Raw genomic sequence first — 24,739 nt, 5'->3', positions numbered from 1 at the left:
GATATGCACTGACACACACATGCTGTGTTTTGCTCTGTAACGGAATTTATGCATTTTCTGCCTGGTTGCGGAGCTCCTTAGAGAGCCTATTGTCTGTCTGTCTGACTGAGAGATGGCCTCATTATTCACTCCATGTCCTTAATTCCTCTCCGCTGCCAGTCAACAGCCAGCCCACCTCCTCTGTAGGGCTATGCTAGCTCCTCACTACCCTCAGCAGCAGCTGATAAGATTTATCAGATCTAAAAGACTATATCTCCGTCACTGTCAAGTGCTCACAGACAGAGAATTATGCTAACCCTTATGGAGTGATCTGTCCCATCTAACCCCACACACATTTCAACACATTGTGCTATGCCAAACATAAAGCGTAAAAGCATATTTCAAATCAAATCAAATTGTATTGGTCGCATACACATATTTAGCAGGTGTTATTGCGGGTGTAGTGAAATGCTTGTGTTAGCATATTTTAACGTGGTGTGTGTGTGTGTGTGTGTGTGTGTGTGTGTGTGTACCACTGTATCTTACCACCCTGTGTGTGTATTTATGCCAGGCGAAACAGTCCCTGGCCACGCTGACTAAAGACGTGCCGAAGCGCCACTCCCTGGCCATGCCCTCAGAGCCGGTGGTGAACGGCAGTCAGGAGTGGGCGATGCAGGGAGACCTGCCCCTCACCGCTGCCATCCGCCAGAGCCAACAGACCCTCTACCACGGACACACTGTGGACCGCCAGGGTAGGCTCGTCTGTCTGTCTGTCTGTCTGTCTGTCTGTCTGTCTGTCTGTCTGTCTGTCTGTCTGTCTGTCTGTCTGTCTGTCTGTCACACACACAAACAGCACAACCATTACTGTATTGAGGAGTATAGTGTGTCTAATGTGTGTGTGTCTCTTCTCTAGCGGTGGTCAGGGTCAGTCCCTGTCACTCCCGCCAGCCCTCCGTCATCTCGGACGCGTCGGCGGCTGACGGGGATCGGTCGTCCACCCCAAGCGACATCAACTCCCCTCGCCACCGGACCCACTCCCTCTGCAATGTAAGAGCTGCCTGGCCTCCCCGACCAAGTAATCACACCTCCACAATTCTCTATAAGTACCTTTCTGTACTCCTCTCTGTTCTGTTCTGTCTGTCTTTCTTTTCTCTGCCTGCTCTTTCCCTTGGTTTAGTTCTGTTAAAGTATTAGTTTACTGTAGTTCTGTGATTTCATCTGCAAGTTGTTTGTGAGAGAATCTCCCGGTTCATTTACTAACCTGAATGTCTGTGTGTCCTCTTGCCCTCTTGCCCTCTCTCTTTCTCTCTTTCCTACTCCCCTCTGCCCCCTCTTTCTCTCTTCCTGCCCTCCGTCTCTCTTTCCTCCTGCCCTCTCCTTCCCCTGGCCTAGTCTATGGAGGACCTGGAGGACCAGAAGCGTAAGACAAAGAAGAAGGAGAAGATGAGTCTGGGCTCCCTGTCCCGGGTGTTTGCTCGGGGAAAGCAGCGCAAGTCAATGGACCCGGGCCTGTTTGATGGTACATCCACCCCTGATTATTACATAGAGGAGGATGCCGACTGGTGATGGTGTATGTGGATTTCTGTGTGGGTCTGGTTGTGTGCATGCAGATGTGTGTGTGTGTGTGTGTGTGTGTGTGTGTGTGTGTGTGTGTGTGTGTGTGTGTGTGTGTGTGTGTGTGTGTGTGTGTGTGTGTGTGTGTGTGCGTCCGTGTGTGTGGTTGGGTGGGTGGGTGTGTGTGTGTGTGTGTGTGGTTGGGTGGGTGAGTGGGTGTGTGTCTGTGGGTGTGTGTGTGTGTGTGGGTGTGTGTGTGGGTGGTTGGGTGGGTGAGTGGGTGTGTGTGTGTGTGTGGTGGGTGGGTGTGTGTGTGTGTGTGTGGTTGGGTGGGTGTGTGTGTGTGTGTGTGCGGGTGTGTTGCCGCGTGTTCCCAAAAGAAAAACTTGAGAGACAACTGCTGCCCCCAGATAATGTACATTATCCTCAAAAATGTATGTATGTAAATTAAATATATATTTATAGATGTACATGTATGCATATGTATATATGTTTACATGCATATAAATATATAGACGGGATTATTATGCGTTGACATGTTTATGCTGTGTTATCTTTTATTTGTCTTAATATATGTTTCTTTTTTTATAACTGGAGACTTGAAGGACAGCTGTGCATATGTAAATAGAAGTCATTCTGCACCTAGTGTTTGTAAATGTATTTTGTCTGATAACGGTTTTATTTTAGAGTTGCTTTTGTCATTCTTCTGGACTTTCTCCCATCCCAGTCTTATTTGGCCCGTTCCTGACATCCTCATGAAAGTATGAATGAGGAATTACCCTCCACATTGTAAATGGAGACTAAACATACTAGCACAACCCTGCTCCGAACCCAAGTATACTGGATCACTGGTATCATTTAGTAATTAAAAAAACATTGAAGTGTATGGAACAACCATGTTTCTGACCGTGAAACTAAATAGTAATAATATGACAATCATAAGGACATTTGATATTGTAGTTCACAGTAGACCAGTTAGTCTGCTGTTTCAGAATCGTCCCACTATACAGCAACAGTAAGGACTTTGAGCTACCTTTTGTTGTGCCACTGTAGTACAAGAGAACCTACTACAGCTGGGGGGAGAAGGCCTTATTGCTTATTCTGTCATATTGGACAATAGGGGAGGAACAATACGTTTAAATAGCCCACTGGGCAGCATTGACAAATAGGATAGCATTAAATAGGATGATGCTGTGAGTGCCAGAGTGTGTGATCTGAATAGTGTGTTTGTATAGAGATAGGTTTAGGAGTATGGGAATGCTAGCTAGCTAGATTATTAATATGTGCTTGTTTGTGTAGGCCTCCTGCTCTGTTCTACCCATGCTGAATGTTTCAGACATCAATTGTTAAAGACTTACAGTACCCTGCCCAGCAGTAGATGTGTTTGATCGATCCATATACATTTCTTAAACTGAATGCTGAAAACCAAAATAAGGTTCCAAAATAATGGTTTTACAACAGGAAGCAAAAAAAAATTGGAACACACAAAATAATTAAATGTTTGTGACTCACACACACACACACACACACACACACACACACACACACACACACACACACACACACACACACACACACACACACACACACACACACACACACACACACACACACACACACACACACACACACACACACACACACACACACTGTTTGAACGCATTTTAAATTGCCAAAGGTTCAAGTTTGGTCTTTGATCAAACAAAACAGAGTCAAGAGTAGATGTGTGTCACTGTTAGCAATGCCTTGTAAGATCGCTTTTGTCCTTATTGAGTTGACAACTATGTAACGTGCCAACGGTAAGCATAGGACTGTGCACTAAAACCCCTGCATGATTATCTGTGCTGCTTTGGTTAGGAATCCATTAGTTAGCAGTGAAAATAACAACCTCAAGCGTTCTCTGTTGTTCGTATTCGCTAACCCCCCCCAAAACAAAACCCATTCCCATTTGTCATTCTCTTGCATCATTCTGGATGCAATGAAAGTTTTTTTTGGTTTGTTTTGCTCTTTAGCATACAACCCCTCCTCATTTCTTACATTTGTGATTATGATAATAATCTGTGTAATGTTTTGTCATTCAGGAGATGTTGCATAAAAGAGTAAATCTATTAAGTATTTTATTTAAAGAACAAGAAGTAACTTCTAGGGTAAAAATGAACATGATAAATGATTGAAATAAAATCTTATTTTAAAATAAAACCAGCAACCAAGTATCCATGTGACGTTTTTCTGTTCCATGTCTAATCTGTTCTTGTGTCCTGGTGCCCCTCTCAACACTTCCTCTCTGGGCCATGTTGGATGGCGACTCCCTCCTTCCCTCACTCCCCAGAAAAGATACCCTCGTCTGTGATTTACCAAGTGTTTGTTTCCAGACTGTGGGGATCATTCATAAAACCATACTGAAGGGAAATGACCTCCTGTGCTACTGAACAATTCATAGAGATTGTACTTCACTCTCAGCATGTAGGCCTCACTCTCAGCATGTTGACAAGGTTGAAGGAACACTGGCTGAACACTTGCTAATCGTCCTGGATTTTGCAGAGTACTTATTTGTGGGAGGCTTGTTTAAACAGGTTGTAAATTCACAGCAGATGTTAGTTATGATTAATGTGTTGCGTTTCTACTTTGTCTCAATATTTAATATTTGCCCCTAGTGACTAAAAGTTACTCCATCCCCACCCGATCATTCAAACAGACATTCAAACTCAAACCTTAACCCAATCCACACAGCATTTGCTGAACAGTAAAACCATAGACTGACTTTTAGTAAATGCATACTAATAGTTGTATTTAAAATAGGTTTTCCTGTATTTGTCAATGCTTGAGTCACCTGCTCAGTTGTGGCACCGGTTCTCACTTTGTAATATACATTGTAGTGTGATGAGCCATTCATTAATGTCCTCATTATGGCATCGAATCAGTACTCTAGACTGTAGAGAGACCTCAATAATACACGGCTGTTGTGAATTACTCTGGCACCATCTTCTGGCTACATAGAGCAGTGGCTGACTGTTCGTAATAGTCCTAAAGCGGTTTTTACACTTTCCTGGTCTCTTGTTTGAGAACCTCTGTCAGTCAATCGCTAATACTCCTGTCATGAAATGGCATGTTTGATGTTAGATGCCGGGGGACATTGTACAGGTTGATGGGAGTTGTCCAACAATCCCATGTGTTTCAGTAGACGGTACATATTGTAGGCATGTCAACATTTTACAGAGGGGCGTTAGTAATATCCTAGGTACACAGTTATATATCCTCCCTTTTCTACTGTTAAATTTGAGTTGGATGAGTCATTTTTGCCTCTCAATTCCTTTGACCCCAAACCCCTCCCCTGTCCTGTACCTCTACTTCCCCTGACCAATCCTGACAGACTCTGACAGCCTCTCCAGCCTATCAACACAACAACACAGCCTATCAGACGGAGAGGAGCAGCTGGACCGCCTCCAGCAGATGGAGCTCATTCGGAACATGCCCATGTCACTGTGGAAGGCAGGGGCGGTACAAGCCTGGCTGGAGGTTGTCATGGCAATGTCCATGTACCTTCGTGCTTGCTCGGAAAACGTCAAAAGTGGGAAGGTATGGCCTCCACGCTTCCACATTTAACAAGTACACATCCACTTTAAGTCTGATTTCTGGACTTGTTTTTACAAAGCTTGTAATGACGGTAGCAGCGTTACTAAGAATCCCTCATCTTCCCAGGAAAACCTGGATTTCGGCATGCTTTCCTCCCTCATAGAATCTGCAATAGATCTAGTATTTCCTCGTCCATGCTTGCTTGCATGTTTGTGCCTTAGTCTGTGAGTGCTGTGCAGTGGAGGTGTAGATTGATGAGAAGAGTGCTCTGGGTGGGTGTCCCCTGGCTGCAGGTGCTGCTGGGGCTGACAGACGAGGACCTGGAGCTGGGACTGGGCATCAGTAACCCCATGCACCGCAGGAAGCTACGCCTCGCCATCGAGGACTACAGGGAGGCAGAGGCTGGCCAGGGGTGAGCTGGAACATCCACACACACACAAACAGGCATGTATGCACACACATTGCTGAGTATGACCGTCTCAAATGTTAGGCTATCAAAGGCTGCTGAAATGGACCATCATTGGGTTGCCAAATCTTGGTTGAGTGACATCGGGTTGCCCCAGTATTCCCAAGCCTTCCAAAGCCAACTGGTGGACGGCCGGGTGCTCAACTCCCTCAGCCGACGAGACCTGGAGAGACTCCTGAACATCACCACCCAGTCCCACCAAACCAGCCTGCTCCTGGCCATCCAGCTCCTGCAATTGCTCAACTTCGACAAAGAGGTCAGACCTGTGTTCATTATCAATACTGTGACATTAGAGTGACCTCTCATCCTCTCCTCCCGGTGTGTTTGTGGAGTGATTACAGTAGTAACCATACAGTAGTAACCGTACAGTAGTAACCGTACTGTTGTAACCGTACAGTAGTAACAGTACAGTAGTAACAGTACAGTAGTAATCATACAGTAGTAACCGTACAGTAGTAACAGTACAGTAGTAATCATACAGTAGTAACAGTACAGTAGTAATCATGCAGTAGTAACCGTACAGTAGTAACCGTACAGTAGTAACAGTACAGTAGTAATCATACAGTAGTAACAGTACAGTAGTAATCATACAGTAGTAACAGTACAGTAGTAACCGTACAGTAGTAACAGTACAGTAGTAATCATACAGTAGTAACAGTACAGTAGTAATCATACAGTAGTAACAGTACAGTAGTAATCATACAGTAGTAACAGTACAGTAGTAATCATACAGTAGTAACCGTACAGTAGTAACCGTACAGTAGTAATCATACAGTAGTAACCGTACAGTAGTAATCATACAGTAGTAATCATACAGTAGTAACTGTACAGTAGTAATCATACAGTAGTAACAGTACAGTAGTAACCGTACAGTAGTAACAGTACAGTAGTAATCATACAGTAGTAACAGTACAGTAGTAATCATACAGTAGTAACAGTACAGTAGTAATCATACAGTAGTAACCGTACAGTAGTAACCGTACAGTAGTAATCGTACAGTAGTAATCATACAGTAGTAACAGTACAGTAGTAATCATACAGTAGTAACAGTACAGTAGTAATCATACAGTAGTAACCGTACAGTAGTAACCGTACAGTAGTAATCCTACAGTAGTAACCGTACAGTAGTAATCATACAGTAGTAATCGTACAGTAGTAACTGTACAGTAGTAATCATACAGTAGTAACCGTACAGTAGTAACCGTACAGTAGTAACCGTACAGTAGTAACCGTACTGTTGTAACCGTACAGTAGTAACCGTACTTTTGTAACCGTACGGTAGTAACTTTACTATTGTAACCATACAGTAGTAACCGTACTTTTGTAACCGTACGGTAGTAACTTTATTATTGTAACCGTACAGTAGTAACCGTACTGTTGTAACCGTACGGTAGTAACTTTATTATTGTAACCGTACAGTAGTAACCGTACTTTTGTAATCGTACGGTAGTAACCTTACTATTGTAACCATACAATAGTAACCGTACTGTATTATAACTGTATATTAACAGTGCAGTATGTGTGTGTTGTTGGTGTGCAGGTCCTGGAGGCTCGCCGAGCCCAGTGTGAGCACAAGGACCAGGACCCAGTGGTTTGGACTTGCCACAGAGTCATAAAGTGGATCAGAGACATAGACCTAAAAGTGGGTCCTTTTCCTAGTGCAGAAACATCAGAATGCACCTGGATTCCATTCAGACTGTCTCCGTTTTGGGCCAGTAGACTGGTGTATACACTGTATAGATCCTGTTAGGGGAGATTGAGGCAAATTTAGCCAAGTTGTTTGTTTGCCATTGTTCTTGTTGGATAACATTATGTCCCTATGTCTCACTGGTCAGGAGTATGCTGATAGTCTTCATGGCAGGGGAGTCCATGGTGCTGTGCTGGCTCTGGACCCCTCATTTGATGCAGATGCCATGGCCAAGGCCCTGGGAATCCCCAGCCATAAACATATGCTTCATCGGCACATGTATGAGGAGATGAAGGCTCTCTCCATCCCTGCCAGGTGATTGGTCTCCCTATATCATTTACGTTTTTAAGGTCCTTGGCAATAAGTAGAATGTTTTGTTGAATTTACAGCAGTGAAGTTAATTGACTCTTCCCTTCTTCCTACCCCTTGTAGGCAAACTAGTGTGGAGCAGGATTGTGAAGTGCCGGGAACGGGAGCCCCACCACAATCCCCTTCTGCTGTTAGCCGCTATAACGAGGAGATAGTGTCTATGAGACGAAGGTCAGGCAAGGTAAGAAGAAGCTACTTTAACAATTTTATTTATGAAGATGTCTCGACAAATGGTAGTTAATCAAAATTAGGCTGGACTGTTCCACTGGGTATGAATTCTGTTTTGACTTATTCTTCCTCTAATTTCCCAGAGTCCTCTTCGGTTTAACTCAAAGATCGCCATTGGACGGGGCCTTGGTTACCATGGCAGCTGTGGATCTCTGCCCAGAGAGGCACGGGTGCAGGCTGTGCCCAGGACAAAGGGAAGTCCCATGCACACCTACAAGAGTGTTGAGATCACCAATGTCTGAACTGTGCCCTGTGGGGGATACAGGTGGTTAACTCCAGGTGAAAAGCATTCAATATCAACAGAATTGCTGTTTTTTGACAATCTAAAATAAATCAAAATCTTCATTTTTGGAATTGACCATTTTATTTTCAATTTCAGAAACATTTTATTTATTGTTCTACAGTAAATGTCAATATATCAGTGGACAATGCCTTATGTTTGAATAGGAGAAAACTATGAACATGTTGTAACATTCAAAGCTCCACTTTGCAGGAAAACTGGTGGCATGTTTCCTTTCAAAGAATGACCATCACAGCTTTTCTTTAAACAAGGCATCTCTTGTAACATATATCGAGGAACATTATGGTAATAATGTGTTGCTGCGTATCAAAAGTCCCTGGAGGGTGAAAGTGGTCTGTTCCTGTTGCCATGTCAGGAGGATGATCATTCACTTTGGCCAGGATCTCTGGAGGGAAGAAGTACGCCTGATGTCTCGGTCCTTTGACGTCCATGCCCCGTTTCATATATCTCACTGCCTGGCCTGGCCTGGCCGGCCTCCCTATGCAGGAAAGTGATTACGGCCCGGCCTGCCTGGGTTTCCTGGCTCAAATCAGTTGCAGATGTCCACTACTTGTCTGGAACTTGGAACCCATATCTTCGGAACCAGCCATTCCCTGGGTTCCATGTAAGTTTATAATTACATTCCATATTGTGAGAGATAACTGGCCTTGAGTTAAGACAACAGCCGTCAGGAGAATAAGGTGGGGGAGTGGGGGAGTCTGGAAAATTAGGTACAGACTACAGTTTGTTATGTTTGTCAGAAATATAATACAATTCCATGTAAACATGCTGGGAAAATTCCTAGAAACTACAGAGGCCACACAGCTTTTCATATTGTTGAATTAAACTCTTGTTTGTTATTTGCAAAGGAGTCTTTAATTTCATTGTAAATATGGTCAAATATTACATTCTAATATTCAATTCATTATAAGATTAAGATTTAAGATAAGATTTTGCTGTCTCTCAGTGATTACAATATTGTAAATATTTGTACAGTTTGCATTACGGATAATGAAGGTCTAATGCCATGGGGTAGAATGTTTACGTAGGCCAGGATGTCAAGGGAAATGTTATTTGTTTTATCATCATTAACTCAGAGTGCATGAGTATACAGTACAACAGTAGAGTATTTCACCAGAACATTCCACAACCATATCACACCTTCAAACAGCTGGAGGGGGAATAGAACCAGAAGAAAACAGGTATATCAGCTCTGGCGATCTCCTACAAAAACCAGCCCCTGCACCCTGGTGAACATAGTCAGAAAGACATAGAAAGTGGGAACATTAGGCTAGTTCAAACTAGTCAAATGTGGGTGTAAGATGTGGTTTGAATATCAAAGGCTTATGCGTTACAGGAAACACACACTCAATTGTTGATTTGTTGTGGCGTAAAACAATCTACTTTCAATCTAGCATATCACATACATATAGTCAGACTACTAACAACAGAAAAGAGTGGCAATTTCCATGAAATAAGAAAGAGGTCAGAGTTTATATTGTATGTTTTCATATTGGTGTTTATGAAGTAATTATGTACTGTACATGTGCCACTGCTGAAAAAAAATGTTTGAAACTACTGTACATGAACTACAATACATTACTTGTGTTTTGTGTAGGCCTACTCAATAATAAAGATATAAACGCTATCAGAAATGCACATTATTGCAGTTTATTATGAGTACATAAGAACATCGAGAAAGGTCTAATTGCATTCGTTTCGTTTTCATTTGGATTTAGTCTGCTCAGACACTTTTCAGACAGGCCTATTTAGGGGAACACAATTGTCAATCCACGTTTATTTGAGTTTATGGGGAAAATCCATCATAAACGCTCTTTATGAACGTCCGTCTATGTGCGGCATAATAGCAAGGAGGCAGCAAAGGGTTAACTTAATAACACTTTACAACCGGAGGAGGTTTCACTCTGGTTGGAATTTTGATAAAGTTCCTGTTTAACATATTCCTTGAATTCTATAGCGACTGTCATCGGAGGAAATACACACGTTAGTTAATACAGCTTTCAAAGCAGGATTACATTATGCATATTGGGGTAGCGATATCGTCATCTTGAAAACACCTGCGATATATATCAGGTATTCGACTTGGAGGGAAGTCATTGGTCGTTGAGCGTTCACGGCTGGAACAGGTAAGATCGTCTCAAATTGCAATTCACCTTGACATTTGGAGCACTGTTCTTCAGACTAACTTTATTATAAGTATGTAATGTATTAGTGTTATCTGATAACACAAAATAGAAGTGTGTCTCTAATGACCAGATGTCAAGGTGACATAATGCCACAGAGTTGGTAACATGATTTTAGTTCCTCCTTTTAAGGTCCTGGCTGCCCACTTCAGTAGAGGTGCGCGGGTAAAATAACTGGGGAAGCCAGGCCAGAAAAAAGGCCATACTGTACGTGTTGTGATTATTGCGTTGTTTGATCAATAACTTAGTTAATATGCCTTGCCACGGTGATATATAGGCCTAAGGCCGAGACAATAAGAAGACAGTGGAAGAATAAATTCAACCACACCTTTGTTTCTTCACAAAACCGGTGCAACCTCTGTCCAGTGAAGTTCACAAAGCATATTGCATTACAGCAAGTAAATCAAATCAAACTTTATTTGTCACATGCTCCGAATACAACAAGTGTAGACCTTACCGTGAAATGCTTACTTACAAGCCCTTAACCAACAGTGTAGTTCAAGAAGAGTTACCAAATGAACTAAAGTAAAAAATAATAACATAATAACATAACAATAACGAGGCTATATACAGGGGGTACTAAGTCAGTGTGCTGGGGTACAGGTTAGAGGTAATTTGTACATGTAGGGAGGGATAAAGTGACTATGCATAGATAATAAACAGTGAGTAGCAGCAGTGTACAAATGGGGGGAGGGGGGGTCAATGTAATAGTCTGGTGGCCATTTGATTAATTGCTCAGCAGTCTTATGGCTTGGGGGTAGAAGCTGTTAAGGAGCCTTTTGGTCTTAGACTTGGCGCTACGGTACCGCTTGCCGTGCGGTAGCAGAGAAAGCAGTCTATGACTTGGGTGACTGGAGTCTCTGACAATTTTATGGACTTTCCTCTGACACCGCCTATTATATTGGTCCTGGATTGCTAGAAGCTTGGCCCCAGTGATGTACTGGGCCGTACGCACTACCCTCTGTAACGCCTTACGGTCAGATGCCGAGCAGTCGCCATACCAGGCAGTGATGCAACCGGTCAGGATGCTCTCGATGGTGCAGCTGTAGAACTTTTTGACGATCTGGGCGTTATGTTTGTTCCTTGTATAATGACAAACCGGGGCGTAGGTTTAACTACTTTTAATGAACATATAATTCCGTTAGAAAACTCCTTGTTTAGCCATTCAAGGCATTCTTCAACCACCTGCCCCCCCGCATAGCCTGCTGGGTAACGTAGTCTAAATGTTATTAACACATAACAAATCATCTTCCTTCCTTTAAAAGAAAACTACTTTTCTATGTAACTACACGTCACTTCACATTTGTTTACTCAACCTGCATAACACACAATTTTCAATAACACACATTTCTTTCCCCCAATTTTATTATTAATATTTTTTTTTCACATTGCTCTCTTCACTTAAGAGGCAATAAACATATTCTGATGTATTATTATTATTTTTTCAACTAAATATAGTCTGACGTGGCAGGGGGTGTTTGTTAAGAGTGTTCCGGGGTTTTTGGTTATGTTCTATGTTAGTATATTTCTATGTTCTGGTCTAGTCTTTTTAGTTCTATGTTTAGGGTTATTGGATGGACCTTCAATTTGAGGCAGCTGTTCCTTGTTGCCTCTGATTGAAGGTCCTATATAGAGGGGTGTTTTTGGAATGGGTTTTGTGGGAAGTTGTTTTTGCACTGCTGTGTTTAGCCTGTAATACTGTGCGTTCGTTCGTTTTCTTGTTACGTGTCTCAAATAAAGTTTAAAATGAGCACTCAACCCGCTGCGCCTTGGTCCACTATATATGACGACCGTTACAGAACTTCCCACCACCAACGGAACAAGCAGCGGGGTAAGGAGCTAGAAAGGAGTTATTGTGAGTCGTGGACTTGGGAGGAGATTTTAGCCGGAGAGGGACCATGAAGGAAGGCTGGAGAGGACCGGGACTGGTATATTGGAACACGACTGGCATGGAAGCCTGAGAGGCAGCCCCAATTTTTAAAAAATGGGGGGGCACACGGGTAGTTTGGCTGGGCCAGGGTTAAGCCCCAAGCCAACTCCCCGTGCTTACCGGAGGCAGCATGTTACTGGTCAGGCCCTGTGCTATGGGGTGATGCGCACGGCGTCGAGGCCGAGCATTCACAGGCCGGTGTGCGCGGTGCCAGCGTCCCGCATTTGCCAGGGGGAAGCGGGCATCCAGCCAGTAAGGGTGGTGCCAGTACTGCGCTCGAAACCGCCAGTGCACCTTCACGGCCCAGTGTATCCTGTTCCCGCTCCTCGCACTAGCCCTGAGGTGCGTGTATCCAGTCTGGCGTCTCCAAAGCCAGCACCACGCACCAGGCCTTCAGTGCGTCAGCCCAGTCCAGGATGCCCTGTTCCCGCTCCTCGCAATAGCCTTGGGGAGTGTGTCTCAAGTCTGGTACCTCCACTACCAGCACCACGCACCAGGCCTTCAGTGCGTCAGACCAGTCCAGGATGCCCTGTTCCCGCTCCTCGCAATAGCCTTGGGGAGCGTGTCTCAAGTCTGGTATCTCCACTACCAGCACCACACACCAGGCCTCCAGTGCGTCAGCCCAGTCCAACTCGTCCTACTCCTGCTCCTCGCACTAGCCCTGAGGTGGGTGTTTCCAGTCTGGCACTTCCAAAGCCAGCACCACGCACAAGGCTTTCACTGCACAGTCCTCGTCCAGAGTGTCCGGCGACAGTGCCCCTTCCAGAGTGTCCGGCGACAGTGCCCCTTCCAGAGTGTCCGGCGACAGTGCCCCTTCCAGAGTGTCCGGCGACAGTGCCCCTTCCAGAGTGTCCGGCGACAGTGCCCCTTCCAGAGTGTCCGGCGACAGTGCCCCTTCCAGAGTGTCCGGCGACAGAGCCCTGTCTAGAGCTTCCGGCGACAGTGCCCCGTAGAGAGACGGCCCACAGTCCGGAACCGAGGGAGACGGCTCACAGTCCGGAACCGAGAGAGACGGCCCACAGTCCGGAACCGAGAGAGACGGCCCACAGTCCGGAACCGAGAGAGACGGCCCACAGTCCGGAACCGAGAGAGACGGCCCACAGTCCGGAACCGAGAGAGACGGCCCACAGTCCGGAACCGAGACAGAGGGCCCACAGTCCGGAGCCGAGTGAGACGGCCCACAGTCCGGGACCGAGTGAGACGGCCCACAGTCCGGGACCGAGTGAGACGGCCCACAGTCCGGGACCCGAGTGAGACGGCCCACAGTCCGGAACCGAGGGAGACGGCCTACAGTCCGGAAGCGAGAGAGTCGCCCTACAGTCCGGAGCTCCCAGAGTCGCCCTACAGTCCGGAATCGGCGCAGCGAGAGTCGCCCTACAGTCCGGATCGGCGCAGCGAGAGTCGCCCTACAGTCCGGAATCGGCGCAGCGAGAGTCGCCCTACAGTCCGGAATCGGCGCAGCGAGAGTCGCCCTACAGTCCGGAATCGGCGCAGCGAGAGTCGCCCTACAGTCCGGAATCGGCGCAGCGAGAGTCGCCCTACAGTCCGGAATCGGCGCAGCCAGAGTCGCCCTACAGTCCGGAATCGGCGCAGCCAGAGTCGCCCTACAGTCCGGAATCGGCGCAGCCAGAGACGCGCTTCAGCCCGAGGTCTACAGCGACGCGCTTCAGCCCGAGGTCTACAGCGACGCGCTTCAGCCCGAGGTCTACAGCGACGCGCTTCAGCCCGAGGTCTACAGCGACGCGCTTCAGCCCGAGGTCTACAGTGACGTGCTTCAGCCTGAGGTATTCAGCGGGGGTGGACAGGTTAGATGGGGGACTAAGGCCAAAGCCTGAGCCACCTCCACAGTAGGAGGATTGGGGAGGGGGGGGTGTCGCACGGGAACCGTCGGTGACGGTAGCCACCCTCCCTTTAGTTGTGGGGGTTTATTTTTGTGTTTATTTTTATGTGAGGTGCATCCGGGGTCTGCACCTTTTTGGGGGGGGGGGGGGGTACTGTCACGTCCTGACCAGTAAAGGGGTTATTTGTTATTATAGTTTGGTCAGGACGTGGCAGGGGGTATTTGTTTAGAGTGTTTCGTGGTTGTTGGGCTATGTGTTTAGGTAGAGGGGTGTTTGTTTAGAGTGTTCCCAGGGTTTTTGGTTATGTTCTATGTTAGTATATTTCTATGTTAGTTCTAGTATGTCTATTTCTATGTGGTGTTTGTTGGGTTGACCTTCAATTGGAAGCAGCTGCTCCTAGTTGCTTCTAATTGAAGGTCCTATTTAAGAGGGGTGTTTTTCTATAGGATTTTGTGGGTAGTTGTTCCTTGTATAAGCCTTACAGGACTGTTTATCGTCGGTTTTTTTTAAAACGGGTGTTTTGTTTTGTTTTTTTCTTTTTTCCCTCTTAAAAAAAAAGTGTAAAAAACCCCTTTACTTGTATCATGCACAAAGTAGATGTCCTAACCGACTTGCCAAAACTATAGTTTCTTAACAAGAAATTTGTGGAGTGGTTGAAAAGCGAGTTTTAATGACTCCAACATAAGTGTATGTAAACTTTCGACTTCAACTGTATCTATTTTTTACTTAACACTTATTTTTCTTAACTGCATTGTTGGTTAAGGGCTTGTAAGTAAGCATTTCACTGTAATGTCTACACCTGTGGTATTCGCCACATGTGACAAATAACATTTGATTTGAAGGCGCTACAGAGGGTAGTGCGTACGGCCCAGAACATCACTGGGGCCAAGCTTCCTGTCATCCAGGACCAATATACTAGGCGGTGTCAGAGGAAGGCCCAAAAAACTGTCAAGGACTCCGTCACCCAAGTCATAGACTGTTCTCTCTGCTACCGCATATCAAGCGGTACCGGAGCGCCAAGTCTAGGACCAAAAGGCTCCTTACCAGCATCTACCCCCAAGCCATAAGACTGCTGAACAATTAATCAAATGGCCACCCGGACTATTTACATCAGTCTGCTTTCCACTAGACACTGCGAGATGTATTCACCTTTCAGCAGAACAATAACCTAAAACACAAGGCTAAATTTAAACTGGAGTTGCTTACCAAGAAGACAGTGAATGTTCCTAAGTGGCCGAGTTAGTTTTGACTTAAATCTATGGCAAGACCTGAAAATGGTTGTCTAGCAATGATCAACAACCAATTTGACAGAGTTGAAGAATTTTGAAAATAATAATGTGCAAATGTTTCACAATCCAGGTGTGGAAAGCTCTTAGACTTCCCCAGAAAGACTGACAGCTGTAATCGCTGCCAAAGGTGCTTCTACAAAGTATTGTCTCAGGGGTGTCAATACTTATGTAAATGATATATTTCTGTATCTAGGGTTCAATAAATTTGAAGCATTTTCTAAAAACATGTTTTCACTTTGTCATTGGGGTGAATTGTGTGTAGATGGGTGAGAAAAATTGATATTTAATCAATTTTAAATTCAGGCTTTAACACAACAAAATGTGAACTAAGTCAAGGGGTATGAATGCTTTCTGAAGCCACTGTATATTTGTTGTAGAGCACCTGAAGGTCTAGCCACTGTTGCAAATAGAAGGCTTATCATACATTCATGCTTCTGATATTGTCTCATCACTTTCATGTCAAAAATTGTTTCATGGTAATGTGATCAGTGCACTGCATGCCTTCAACTGCCATCCTTCACAGTACAATTTTGATTAACCGGAATTTGTCATTCCTTTCTAGGATACTGTCTTTTTAGTGCATGTTAACACCTGTACTGTGAAGCTATACACACTTTTCAAAACCGGTCTTTTATTCCCACCCCAAGCACCTCTTAAAGTGATCCAACAAGTCAAACAATTTAACATACGGAGTGGCTGCGGTTCCGGGTTTTCTGGCTAATGATACAGAGATTATTATATATTTTCTTAACCCATTTTCTCTCCAATTCTCAATGTTGTCTCATTGCTGCTCGGGAGAGGCGAAGGTGGAGTCATGCGTCCACCAAAACATGACCCGCCTACCCGCGCTTCTTAACACCCGCCAGCTTAACCCGGAAGCCAGCCGCATGAATGTGTCAGAGGAAACACGTTTAACTGGCGACCGTGGTCAGCCTGCAGGCACCCGGCCCGCCACAAGGAGTTGCTAGAGCGCGAGGAGCCAAACCCTCCCATAATCCGGACGACGCTGGGCCAATTGTGCACCGTCCTATGGTACTCCCGGCGACGGCCGGTTGTGGCACAGCCCGGGAATGAACCCTGGTCTGTAGTAACGTCTCTAGCACTGCAGTGCCGACAGCGTAATTGCTTTTTGGTACACCAGAATTACATTGCGTTGCAGAGGCAGTTGCAGTGCGTTCGGTGTGGTGCATACCTTGGATTTATCGAACGTATGCGTCAGACTGTATGCGTAGACGGCTTGACAGAGATGGTAACAGAAGGTGAATGTTCAGCTTTTGTTGCATACATATCAAGATGATGCTGCGTACTATTTTGCCCTAGGACGTTGCCGGTGTGATCGAAGTGTTAGACCGCTGTGCCACTGCCACTCGGGAGGCCTTAGCTGCTGCCCACTTCGCTGCCTACATAGCTTCTGCTGATTGCTCCACTGCTGCTTTCCCCTCCTTGACATGGAAGGGAAACTTCATGTTGTACACTAAAGACCTATAAGTGGGAGAAGGAGAAAAGGAAGGAGAAGGGGGAAGGGAGGTGGGAGAAAGAGGGGGAGAGGGGGAAGAATGGGAACTATGCATTCCATGCCTCTTGCTAGCACGCTTTTAAGTTATTTTTTTCAGAAGGGTTGACAGGCTTCATGCAGCTATCATGTTGCACACAAACGACATGTTCGTCCAAACTTTGTCTGTTGTAAAAGATGCAAACATAAGCACGACATAAGCAGTCTAGCAAACATGCAGCTTTTTAGGCAAGCATATTAAACACAAGCAAAACACTGACGGGCAGTCAAAATAGCCATTTGTTATTTTTCTCATCATTACGAAGATTGGCAACTCTCACTACTACATTATAGGGCAGCATAACTATGAAGAGTATCATCACAAACAGTAGGCAGTCTAAAGCAGTATTTGACAAACAACTTAAGGAATAATTATGCGCCGGGCGACGCAAAACGAACTCACCCATTGTCAGACTGGTTACCGGCCGGATGCATGCTCGGTTGCCAACCTTCAGTCCGGATACATGCTTATGCTCCACTACCAACCTTCAGCTGAGCAGTTAGTAGGACCTGTGTGGTTAAAACACAGATTTTTTTTTGCCCCAATCCAAAACTTACATTCAGCTATCTAGGCAGCATATGGTAATTTCCATGTAAAAAGACTCATGAGCACCAACATATAAAGTTCATAGTCTATATTTTTTATAAATTAAAACATATATACATTTTTCAACCATTTTCCATCCTCAAAATTAGGAATAAGCAAAGGCTTTGATTTCTGGTCAAACAGATAGAAAAGAGGTCTTAGAAAACATCTACCATAAAAAGTTTTGAAAGGTATTGGAAATACATCAAAACACAATGTTGAAGTAAAGACCCCTGCCAGCTACATAAGATCAACACTTGTATTTAGTTTGGGGGAATTTTGTTCTGCCTTCTGTAATGGAATTTATGCAATTTAGTTGGCTACAGTTGGGTTCACAAGTTTGGACAGCACAGCACTGTACAGTAGAGTTCAGTACAGTCAAGAAAAGTAGAGTATATTCTACTTTAGTACTATAGCGAACTCTAGTTTTCTGAGCTGTACTGTACTTTGACGTCCAAACTTGTTAGTCCACACCAACCAAATTTGGTCTTGTTTTGGGGCCAGAGCTCATTAAAATAATAGCCGGTGTGTAGAATAATACCCAAATATGCAAAGAGGATATTGCATGTGTATACCTTTTTTGTGTACCCATTTAGGATACACCACCATATTCATAATTATGCATTTCTGTGTGGTACAGATCAGAGATCCATGATGAAATTCCTTTACCTCAATTCCGTTACCTGGTGTAAATTCACTTCACTTACTGTAGTTGAACAATCAAAAGAGATTTTTTTCAAAGTCAGTGTGTCATGTCATAGCTAACACACCATTCTTTCTGCAGACATTTTTTAAATCTTAATTAAAAGGTGTACACATACTCTAAACTAAGGGAGATTTTACAGAAGTTCTGTTATCGAACTTCGCATCTGCACAGTTCTTCCAGGAAACGTGTTTTTGTCAAATGTTCACTGTAAATTGTTAAAAGTAGTCATTGTGCATAGAGTTGTATGGTTTGTTAAACCTTGAAATCAATGGTTTTTGTTTGGCATACATTTTAACGGAAAAATCTTGAGTCTCAGCGCAATTCGGTTATGGAATTGCCCATATCAAACACAAGCAAGACACAGACATGCAGTCTAATTAGCGATGTAATGTTATTTTTTCCTCATCATTGCAAGCGTTGGCTAAGCAGTAGTCATACAGGCAGTCAAATTAGTAGTGTTCTTTTTTTCAGGAACTCTGGCTAGTGGCTAAGATATGGCAGCAACTATAAAGACAGGAATTTTTTTGTTGCTCCAATGCAATGTGTAGATACCGCGTCCTGCTTGTGCAACTGCAATATCCGTTACACCAGACCACGTAGGTGGTGTAGCCTTCATAATATATATTTTTTGGAATGTTGGTTGAAATCGCTACAGGGTTTTTATTTCAGTTGTTTGGAAAAATGAGTCAGATACATAGGTTACATTATCATGGGTCAGAAGAGGGTGAGTAAAGAGAGAAACTTGAAGGGAGGGGGAGTGTGAGAAGCAGCCAAGGAGTGTGAGTACAATAACACGTGCGCAGAACGTATAGCTTTGAGAAAGAGGTTTCCGGGCTTGCGGGCAGGGGCAAAAACTCGGTATTTGCCACATTAACAAGGATTCCCAGCATGATATGGAGGTATATCACTATTAAACGAGTCTGTCATTTTGAAGCTGTCAAAATGGAATGTCCTTATAATATATGCAATTTAGCAGACGCTTTTCTCGGTGACTTAAGTCGTGCGTGCAAACATGTATGTACGGGTGCTCCCGGGAATTGAACCCACTGCCTAGCGTTGCACGCGCCATGCTCTACCAACTGAGCTACATTGTGAAGTGCTCTGCCGGAAAATTACACTGTGACACGTTCTAGCTGCCTGTAAACTGGAGAGAAACAAGTGGAAGTGCCAGAAGTTAACAATGCTCTGTTTGTATTGCTGTAGTAATACAACCTGATTACGCAAACTAGGGGTGTAATGTTGGTTTAGCATGATTTAGGAGGGCTAGACCATCAAATAAACACACAGGACTTTGACTGGGTAATATATTGTCACTGGAAATACCAACATTCACAAAGTGAAGTATTTAACCTCCAACAATACATTTTCAACAGCAGGGCTAGCTTTTATTCAAACGTTCTAGTCTTTGAGGAAGATTTCCTAGAACTTGACTGCAGTAGTCTCTAGACCTAAACCTACATTTTGTCCAGGTGCTTTTTGGTCAATGAATGGCTCATTCACATAATCATTCAGCTCTCTTTGGTTGGCACTATTCCAGCAGCTCTTTATTATGTAAAATGTGTGTTGTGAAGAACAAAAACACGGGTTAATGTAAACCTTGAACTGCTTTGGCTCTGGCCCCCTTCCCAGCCACATTGTGTCTATCCCAGGAAGTTGTTCATTGTCATCTGATTTCAGCTAGTCTAGCCTTTTGCCGGTTTTATTGTACTGCTATGCCCCTGCTCCTGACTAAATGCGAGAACCACCCCCCTTTTTCCCACACTGCAGGTTAGGACAAGTCTCCTCTCCCCAGTCTACAGTGTTGGGTGGTGGGACTCGGTGGGGGGATGTGTACCAGTGGTGTTCCAGCCAGCTCCAGCCATGGGATCAGCCGGTCGGGCTCCTCGTATGCCCTGTGTGCCCTTGGGGTGGGGCTCATAGCCCTGGGCATCGTCATGATTGTGTGGACAATGGTTCCCGGGGATGCTACCCAGACAACCAAGACTCCAGGCAACTCCAGTATAACAGTGCCAGCACACCATGGTGAGGATGGGGATGGCAAGGAGGACAAGGAAGCAGCAAAGACCTTATCAATAGCCTATGTGCTGGTGGGGGCAGGGGTGGCCATGCTGCTGCTGTCTATCTGCCTGGGGGTGAGGAACAAGCGGAGGAAGCACCAGAGAAGACAGGAGACACAGGCCGAAGGAGTCCGCTTCGTGGACCATGTGGCTGGGGAGGCAGGAGAGAAGTGAGTGCTTCAATCGATTTAGATAATCACTGTCTAACAGTGATTGATTTGAATCATCCAAGAAGGGATTCAGAGGGTTTGTTTTCACTATAAACCCATAAATGACTTACAGTGAGCTCCAAAAGTATTGGGAATTGTAGTAAAAAGGTAAGTATTTGGTCTCATATTTCATAGCACACAATGAATACATCAAGCTTGTGACTACAAACTTGTTGGATACATTTGCTTTTTGTTTTTGTTGTGTTTGAGATTATTTTGTGCCTAATAGAAATGAATGGTAAATAATGTATTGTGTAATTTTGTAGTCACCTTTTATTGTAAATAAGAATAGAATGTGTTTCTAAACACTTCCAACATGACACAATATATTACTTGATGTAATCATTGCGTGCTAGGAATATGGGGCCAAATACTAAACTTTGGACTACTTTAAAACACATGGGGGGGGACTATGTACAAAAAGTGCTGTAATCCCTAAACGGTTCACCCGATATGGATGAAAATACCATCAATTTAAAGCTGACAGTCTGCACTTTAACCTCAGTCATTGTATCATTTCAAATCCAAAGTGCTGGAGCACAGAGCCAAAACAAGAAAAATTAACTGTGCCAATACTTTTGGAGCTCACTGTAGTTCCCAGGATGATGCCTGGAAATGAATATGTTCCTGATAATATTCCTGTATAACTGTATGTCCTATAATTGTCCCTTTTGATTGACACAGTTCCATTAAAGCACCAGTTATCTAGTCTCTCCCAATCCAAGCTAGTTAAAGGAGCTACATGCAACATTTCCACCTGCAAAACTAGCACCAAATGTCATTACATACCAGTAGTAATTAAGGAATACATATCCATGAGAGAAAGAAACAAACATTGACCTCTGAGATGCTGCAAAGCGTTTTACCACAACGGGCCAGTTTGACTAGTTGTTGTGTATGTACAACTTCCTGCATTACAATTGGCTCTCATTCGTGAGGTTAACAACAATAGCAAAAACATGGCAATACAAAAACTTCTTATTGTCCTTGCTACGGAGGTTTTGGGGATTATGATCAGGTAAGAAGCAGTACTTAGCTATTTTAGGCATTTCTAGTGTCCTTAAAAAACATGAAAGGTAAATGAGTGCTCAAATGTGACATGTTACTTATTTAAAACCGGTGTCCCTGTACATTGTTTTGCAGTTTAGATGAGCCAGTCCCAGTCTACAACGTGCCCAGCTATGAGGAAGCGGTCACCAGTGGCCAGTTCCCTATCCGCCAGAGCAACTTACGCCAGAGCAACTCTCAGCTGCCTTCCTATGAGGACCTCATCAGTGCTGTGGAAAACGAGGGGGAGGGACCAAGTGCTGCCCCAGTTAAGGAGGCTCATCCTAGCAGTCCCACTCCTGAGCCCCAGCCCGCTGCTGCAGCCAACCCCCACAGCAGCAGCCGGGCCAGCCGGATACTACGCCCCAACAGAGTACGCAGAATCAAGTCTGAGAAACTCCATCTGAAGGACTTGCGTTTTAACATTCGCAACCCTACTGATGCGAAGGTGACCATTGAACCAATCACTCCGCCACCACAGTATGACGACAAGATGCCTGAGTTCTGACAGCACCCCCTAGCCTGGGAGTACTAAAAGCATTGTTTCCATGTTGAGTAAAACAACACTATTGCTGGATCAGATGTCTAATAATGAGGCCTGGCTGTGAGTGTTCCTCCATCACCCTGAGGCAGACCCAGACATTGTTTCTTTGAATCAAGATGTTTCTCAGCTCCATTTTGACTCGTTTATAGACTTATTTATTCAGGGGCATTATTTTCCTTCTGTGCACTATGATCTCTGTTTAGGACACTGTGGCTGTGTTTTTAACTATCGCCCTACAGAAGGCTCGCCGGGGTGCTACGCCACTGCTTATAAGTTAACTATCGAAGTTAACTATCTAAATTATCCAGCTCATGGAGCCAGCTATTCATTTTGTTTGCTAACTTGCTAAGTGGCTAGCTTGCAAGATCAAGCTTCTTGGTTATAGCAAGATCCCCTCCTGGATCAAGATCCCTGCTACCTAAATTTGTTTTGTGCGTCAAATTTCTATGATTTCAAATGACTTTTTTACGTTTGGAAAGAACTAGCACCCCTTGTGTGCACTGCCGGTAATACTGTATATCACGGTATGGTACAGGAATGGTGTGAAGGTAAGAACCTGGATACCGCACAACCCTGCCCTACAGGACACACTGCACCAAATACCCTAGTTTCAGACTCCTAATGATCCTTACACCTCTGAAGCCACTTCCATACCAGTCGAAGTAACTTATCTCTGAACTCTCAAAAGCTGTTTTTCCACCAAGTTTTGGATAAGGGGAATAATGGGGTGTTAACCCTCTGGAGACTAGAGATTCTGACTGCCAGTGTGACACCCCCCTCCCTTTTCTCTCCATAAGCTCGCTTGGCCCTTCAACTTCAGTCTGCTGATGCAATCAGGTCCTCAAACTCAGGGGAGCGCCAGGGTGGGGAGGTTATTACAAATGCATCGGGGTCCTCTGGGTCTGTCTCCACATCAGACATGATGTCTTCAGTTGCCCCCACAAATCGCTGCTTCTTTTCAGCAGAGTTCTTTTGACCGACTGTCTTGAACACTTGCATCTCAAAGCTAAAAAAAGAAAAAAAGCACAAGTCTCAACTTTTAAAAACTCAGTACTGTACGACGCAGTCTTCTCTTTTGTATGTTCCATTCCTTTGCTCTGTCTGCGGTGTCTGACGACTTATGCATCTCTTTCAGTCCAACACTGATTTTCAACTGCATCTGAGGTGACAGTATGGTCTATTAGCAATGGTTATATGCTTCAAAATCATTGAAAAAAGGATAAAATGTAGAATATTGTTGCAGTCAGTCCATGTCTTCATAGGACTACTCGCCTTCAAATTCTGCCATGCGCCACTCTCCATCTGTGCACCTTCATCTCAGCTGACTGACCAGCAGACAGTACACAGGTGTTGTGCGGACTCTTGTTCCTGAGACATTAGTTGAAAAAGAAAAGTTCATGCATGATATTTGTACTAACACTTAATGTAACATATTTGAGAATGCTAAAATAACCATCATACAAAAACCTACCCTGATTGCTTGGTTGGACTTTTCCCCCCAAAACACTATTGTCAAATTCCAAGTCATAAGTGATCACATTTGTCTTCACTTTTCTTGCGGCTTATACTATATTTGTCCTCCTCACCAGCATTAATGTGTGGATCCCTTACTGCCCGCTATTAAAACAGACAAGAGCATCATTAGTAAATTAATATGATTCAAATATATAATGTTAGCTACCACCGGTGTCCAAGTTGCAAAAGTAAACATTGAACTTACGGATAGCTCATTCCTTTTTGACTGACGATCGCCCATCATCCTTTCAAGTGCAGTCGCTGCAGAAGTGCTTAGCTGTAGCTGCTGCTGTTGTTGTTGGAATAGCTAGTTGAGCTACTTGTGTCATCAGTCTTTCGTCCATATCAGCCACCGTGTTGTAGACCGGCATCTGATTCAGCCTGGCTATGACATGAGTTGTTGGAAATCCATGCCCTCATTTGGTGATGCATCATTCCCTTGCACAAAGAGACTTCCGGCAGGTCCCAAAAACGAATTGTATCAATAACGTTTTTTAAAAATCAATAGCCGCTTGTCTCCTTTGCTGTATTTTACTATGCTTGGTTAGCTAGCTAACGTTCGATAGCTAACGTTAGCCAACTGCTTTGGAAGTTTGGTAGCTAGCTAGTTAACTTTACTTGTCTGCTAACAGCTTGTTTTAGTCAACTAAAATCCATGTTATGTTAGTTATTGACTATATTGACTGTAGTAATTTGACTTAGCTAGCTACAGTAGCTATCTCTGCCAACGTTATAACTGCTACAGTGCCAGCTAGCAGAGATAGCTATGCTAGCTAGATTTCTTTCAAATCAAATCAAATGTTATTTGTCACATGCGCCGAATACAACAGGTGTAGACATTGACGTGAAATGCTTACTTACAAGCCCTTAACCAAAAATGCAGTTCAAGAAATAGAGTTAAGAAAATATTTACTAAATAAACTAAAGTAAAAAATAAAATATAAAGTAACAAAATAAAATAATAACGAAGCTATATATATATATATATATATATATATATATATATATATATATATATATATATATATATATATATATATATATATATATATAAAGGCTCCTTAACAGCTTTACCCCAAGCCGTAAGACTGCTGATCAATTAATCCAATGGCCACCCGGACTA

At 44.1% G+C, this 24,739-nt stretch overlaps 3 protein-coding genes and 1 long non-coding RNA gene across 7 annotated transcripts in view; 3 read left to right on the top strand and 1 right to left on the bottom strand.

The window, feature by feature from the left end:
• LOC106582810 (kazrin) overlaps window positions 1–5,097 on the top strand; it is a 169,012-nt gene extending 163,915 nt beyond the window's left edge. The window contains exons 8-11 of one of the 3 annotated variants that reach the window (XR_001323388.2): window positions 551–731; window positions 893–1,054; window positions 1,372–1,498; window positions 4,904–5,097. Coding sequence is in view for 2 of the 3 variants with exons in the window: in XM_014166261.2 (XP_014021736.1) it covers window positions 551–731; window positions 893–1,026; window positions 1,372–1,545 (489 nt within the window). In the remaining variant the exon portion in view is untranslated. Of the gene's footprint in view, window positions 1–550; window positions 732–892; window positions 1,055–1,371; window positions 1,624–4,903 lie in introns of those variants that run through there. The other 2 variants (XM_014166261.2, XM_014166262.2) reach the window with 2 other exon arrangements.
• Window positions 5,098–5,526: 429 nt separating this feature from the next.
• On the top strand, window positions 5,527–8,201 carry LOC106582811 (kazrin). The gene is made up of 5 exons (XM_014166263.2): window positions 5,527–5,828; window positions 7,113–7,214; window positions 7,408–7,574; window positions 7,692–7,809; window positions 7,940–8,201. The coding sequence occupies exons 1-5, from the start codon at window positions 5,553–5,555 to the stop codon at window positions 8,096–8,098; spliced, it is 822 nt and encodes a 273-aa protein (XP_014021738.1). The 5' UTR covers window positions 5,527–5,552; the 3' UTR covers window positions 8,099–8,201.
• Window positions 8,202–9,870: 1,669 nt separating this feature from the next.
• On the top strand, window positions 9,871–23,826 carry tmem51b (transmembrane protein 51b). Of its 2 annotated transcripts, XM_014166264.1 has the most exons (3): window positions 9,871–10,283; window positions 20,012–20,471; window positions 21,654–23,826. In XM_014166264.1, the coding sequence occupies exons 2-3, from the start codon at window positions 20,071–20,073 to the stop codon at window positions 22,063–22,065; spliced, it is 813 nt and encodes a 270-aa protein (XP_014021739.1). In that variant the 5' UTR covers window positions 9,871–10,283; window positions 20,012–20,070; the 3' UTR covers window positions 22,066–23,826. The 2 variants fall into 2 exon arrangements, with proteins under 2 accessions (XP_014021739.1, XP_045561296.1); XM_045705340.1 differs by lacking the exon at window positions 9,871–10,283 and having other exon boundaries at window positions 19,510–20,471.
• Window positions 23,342–24,277, bottom strand: LOC123729662 (uncharacterized). Its single transcript, XR_006761318.1, has 3 exons — window positions 23,822–24,277; window positions 23,573–23,718; window positions 23,342–23,469 (listed from the first exon to the last, which is right to left on the bottom strand). It is a non-coding gene; the product is annotated as an uncharacterized lncRNA (long non-coding RNA).
• Window positions 24,278–24,739: the final 462 nt, after the last annotated feature.

Source organism: Salmo salar, chromosome ssa22 (assembly GCF_905237065.1).
Source record: "Salmo salar chromosome ssa22, Ssal_v3.1, whole genome shotgun sequence".
NCBI lineage: Eukaryota > Metazoa > Chordata > Actinopteri > Salmoniformes > Salmonidae > Salmo > Salmo salar.
This window is presented reverse-complemented; position numbering and strand designations above follow the sequence as displayed.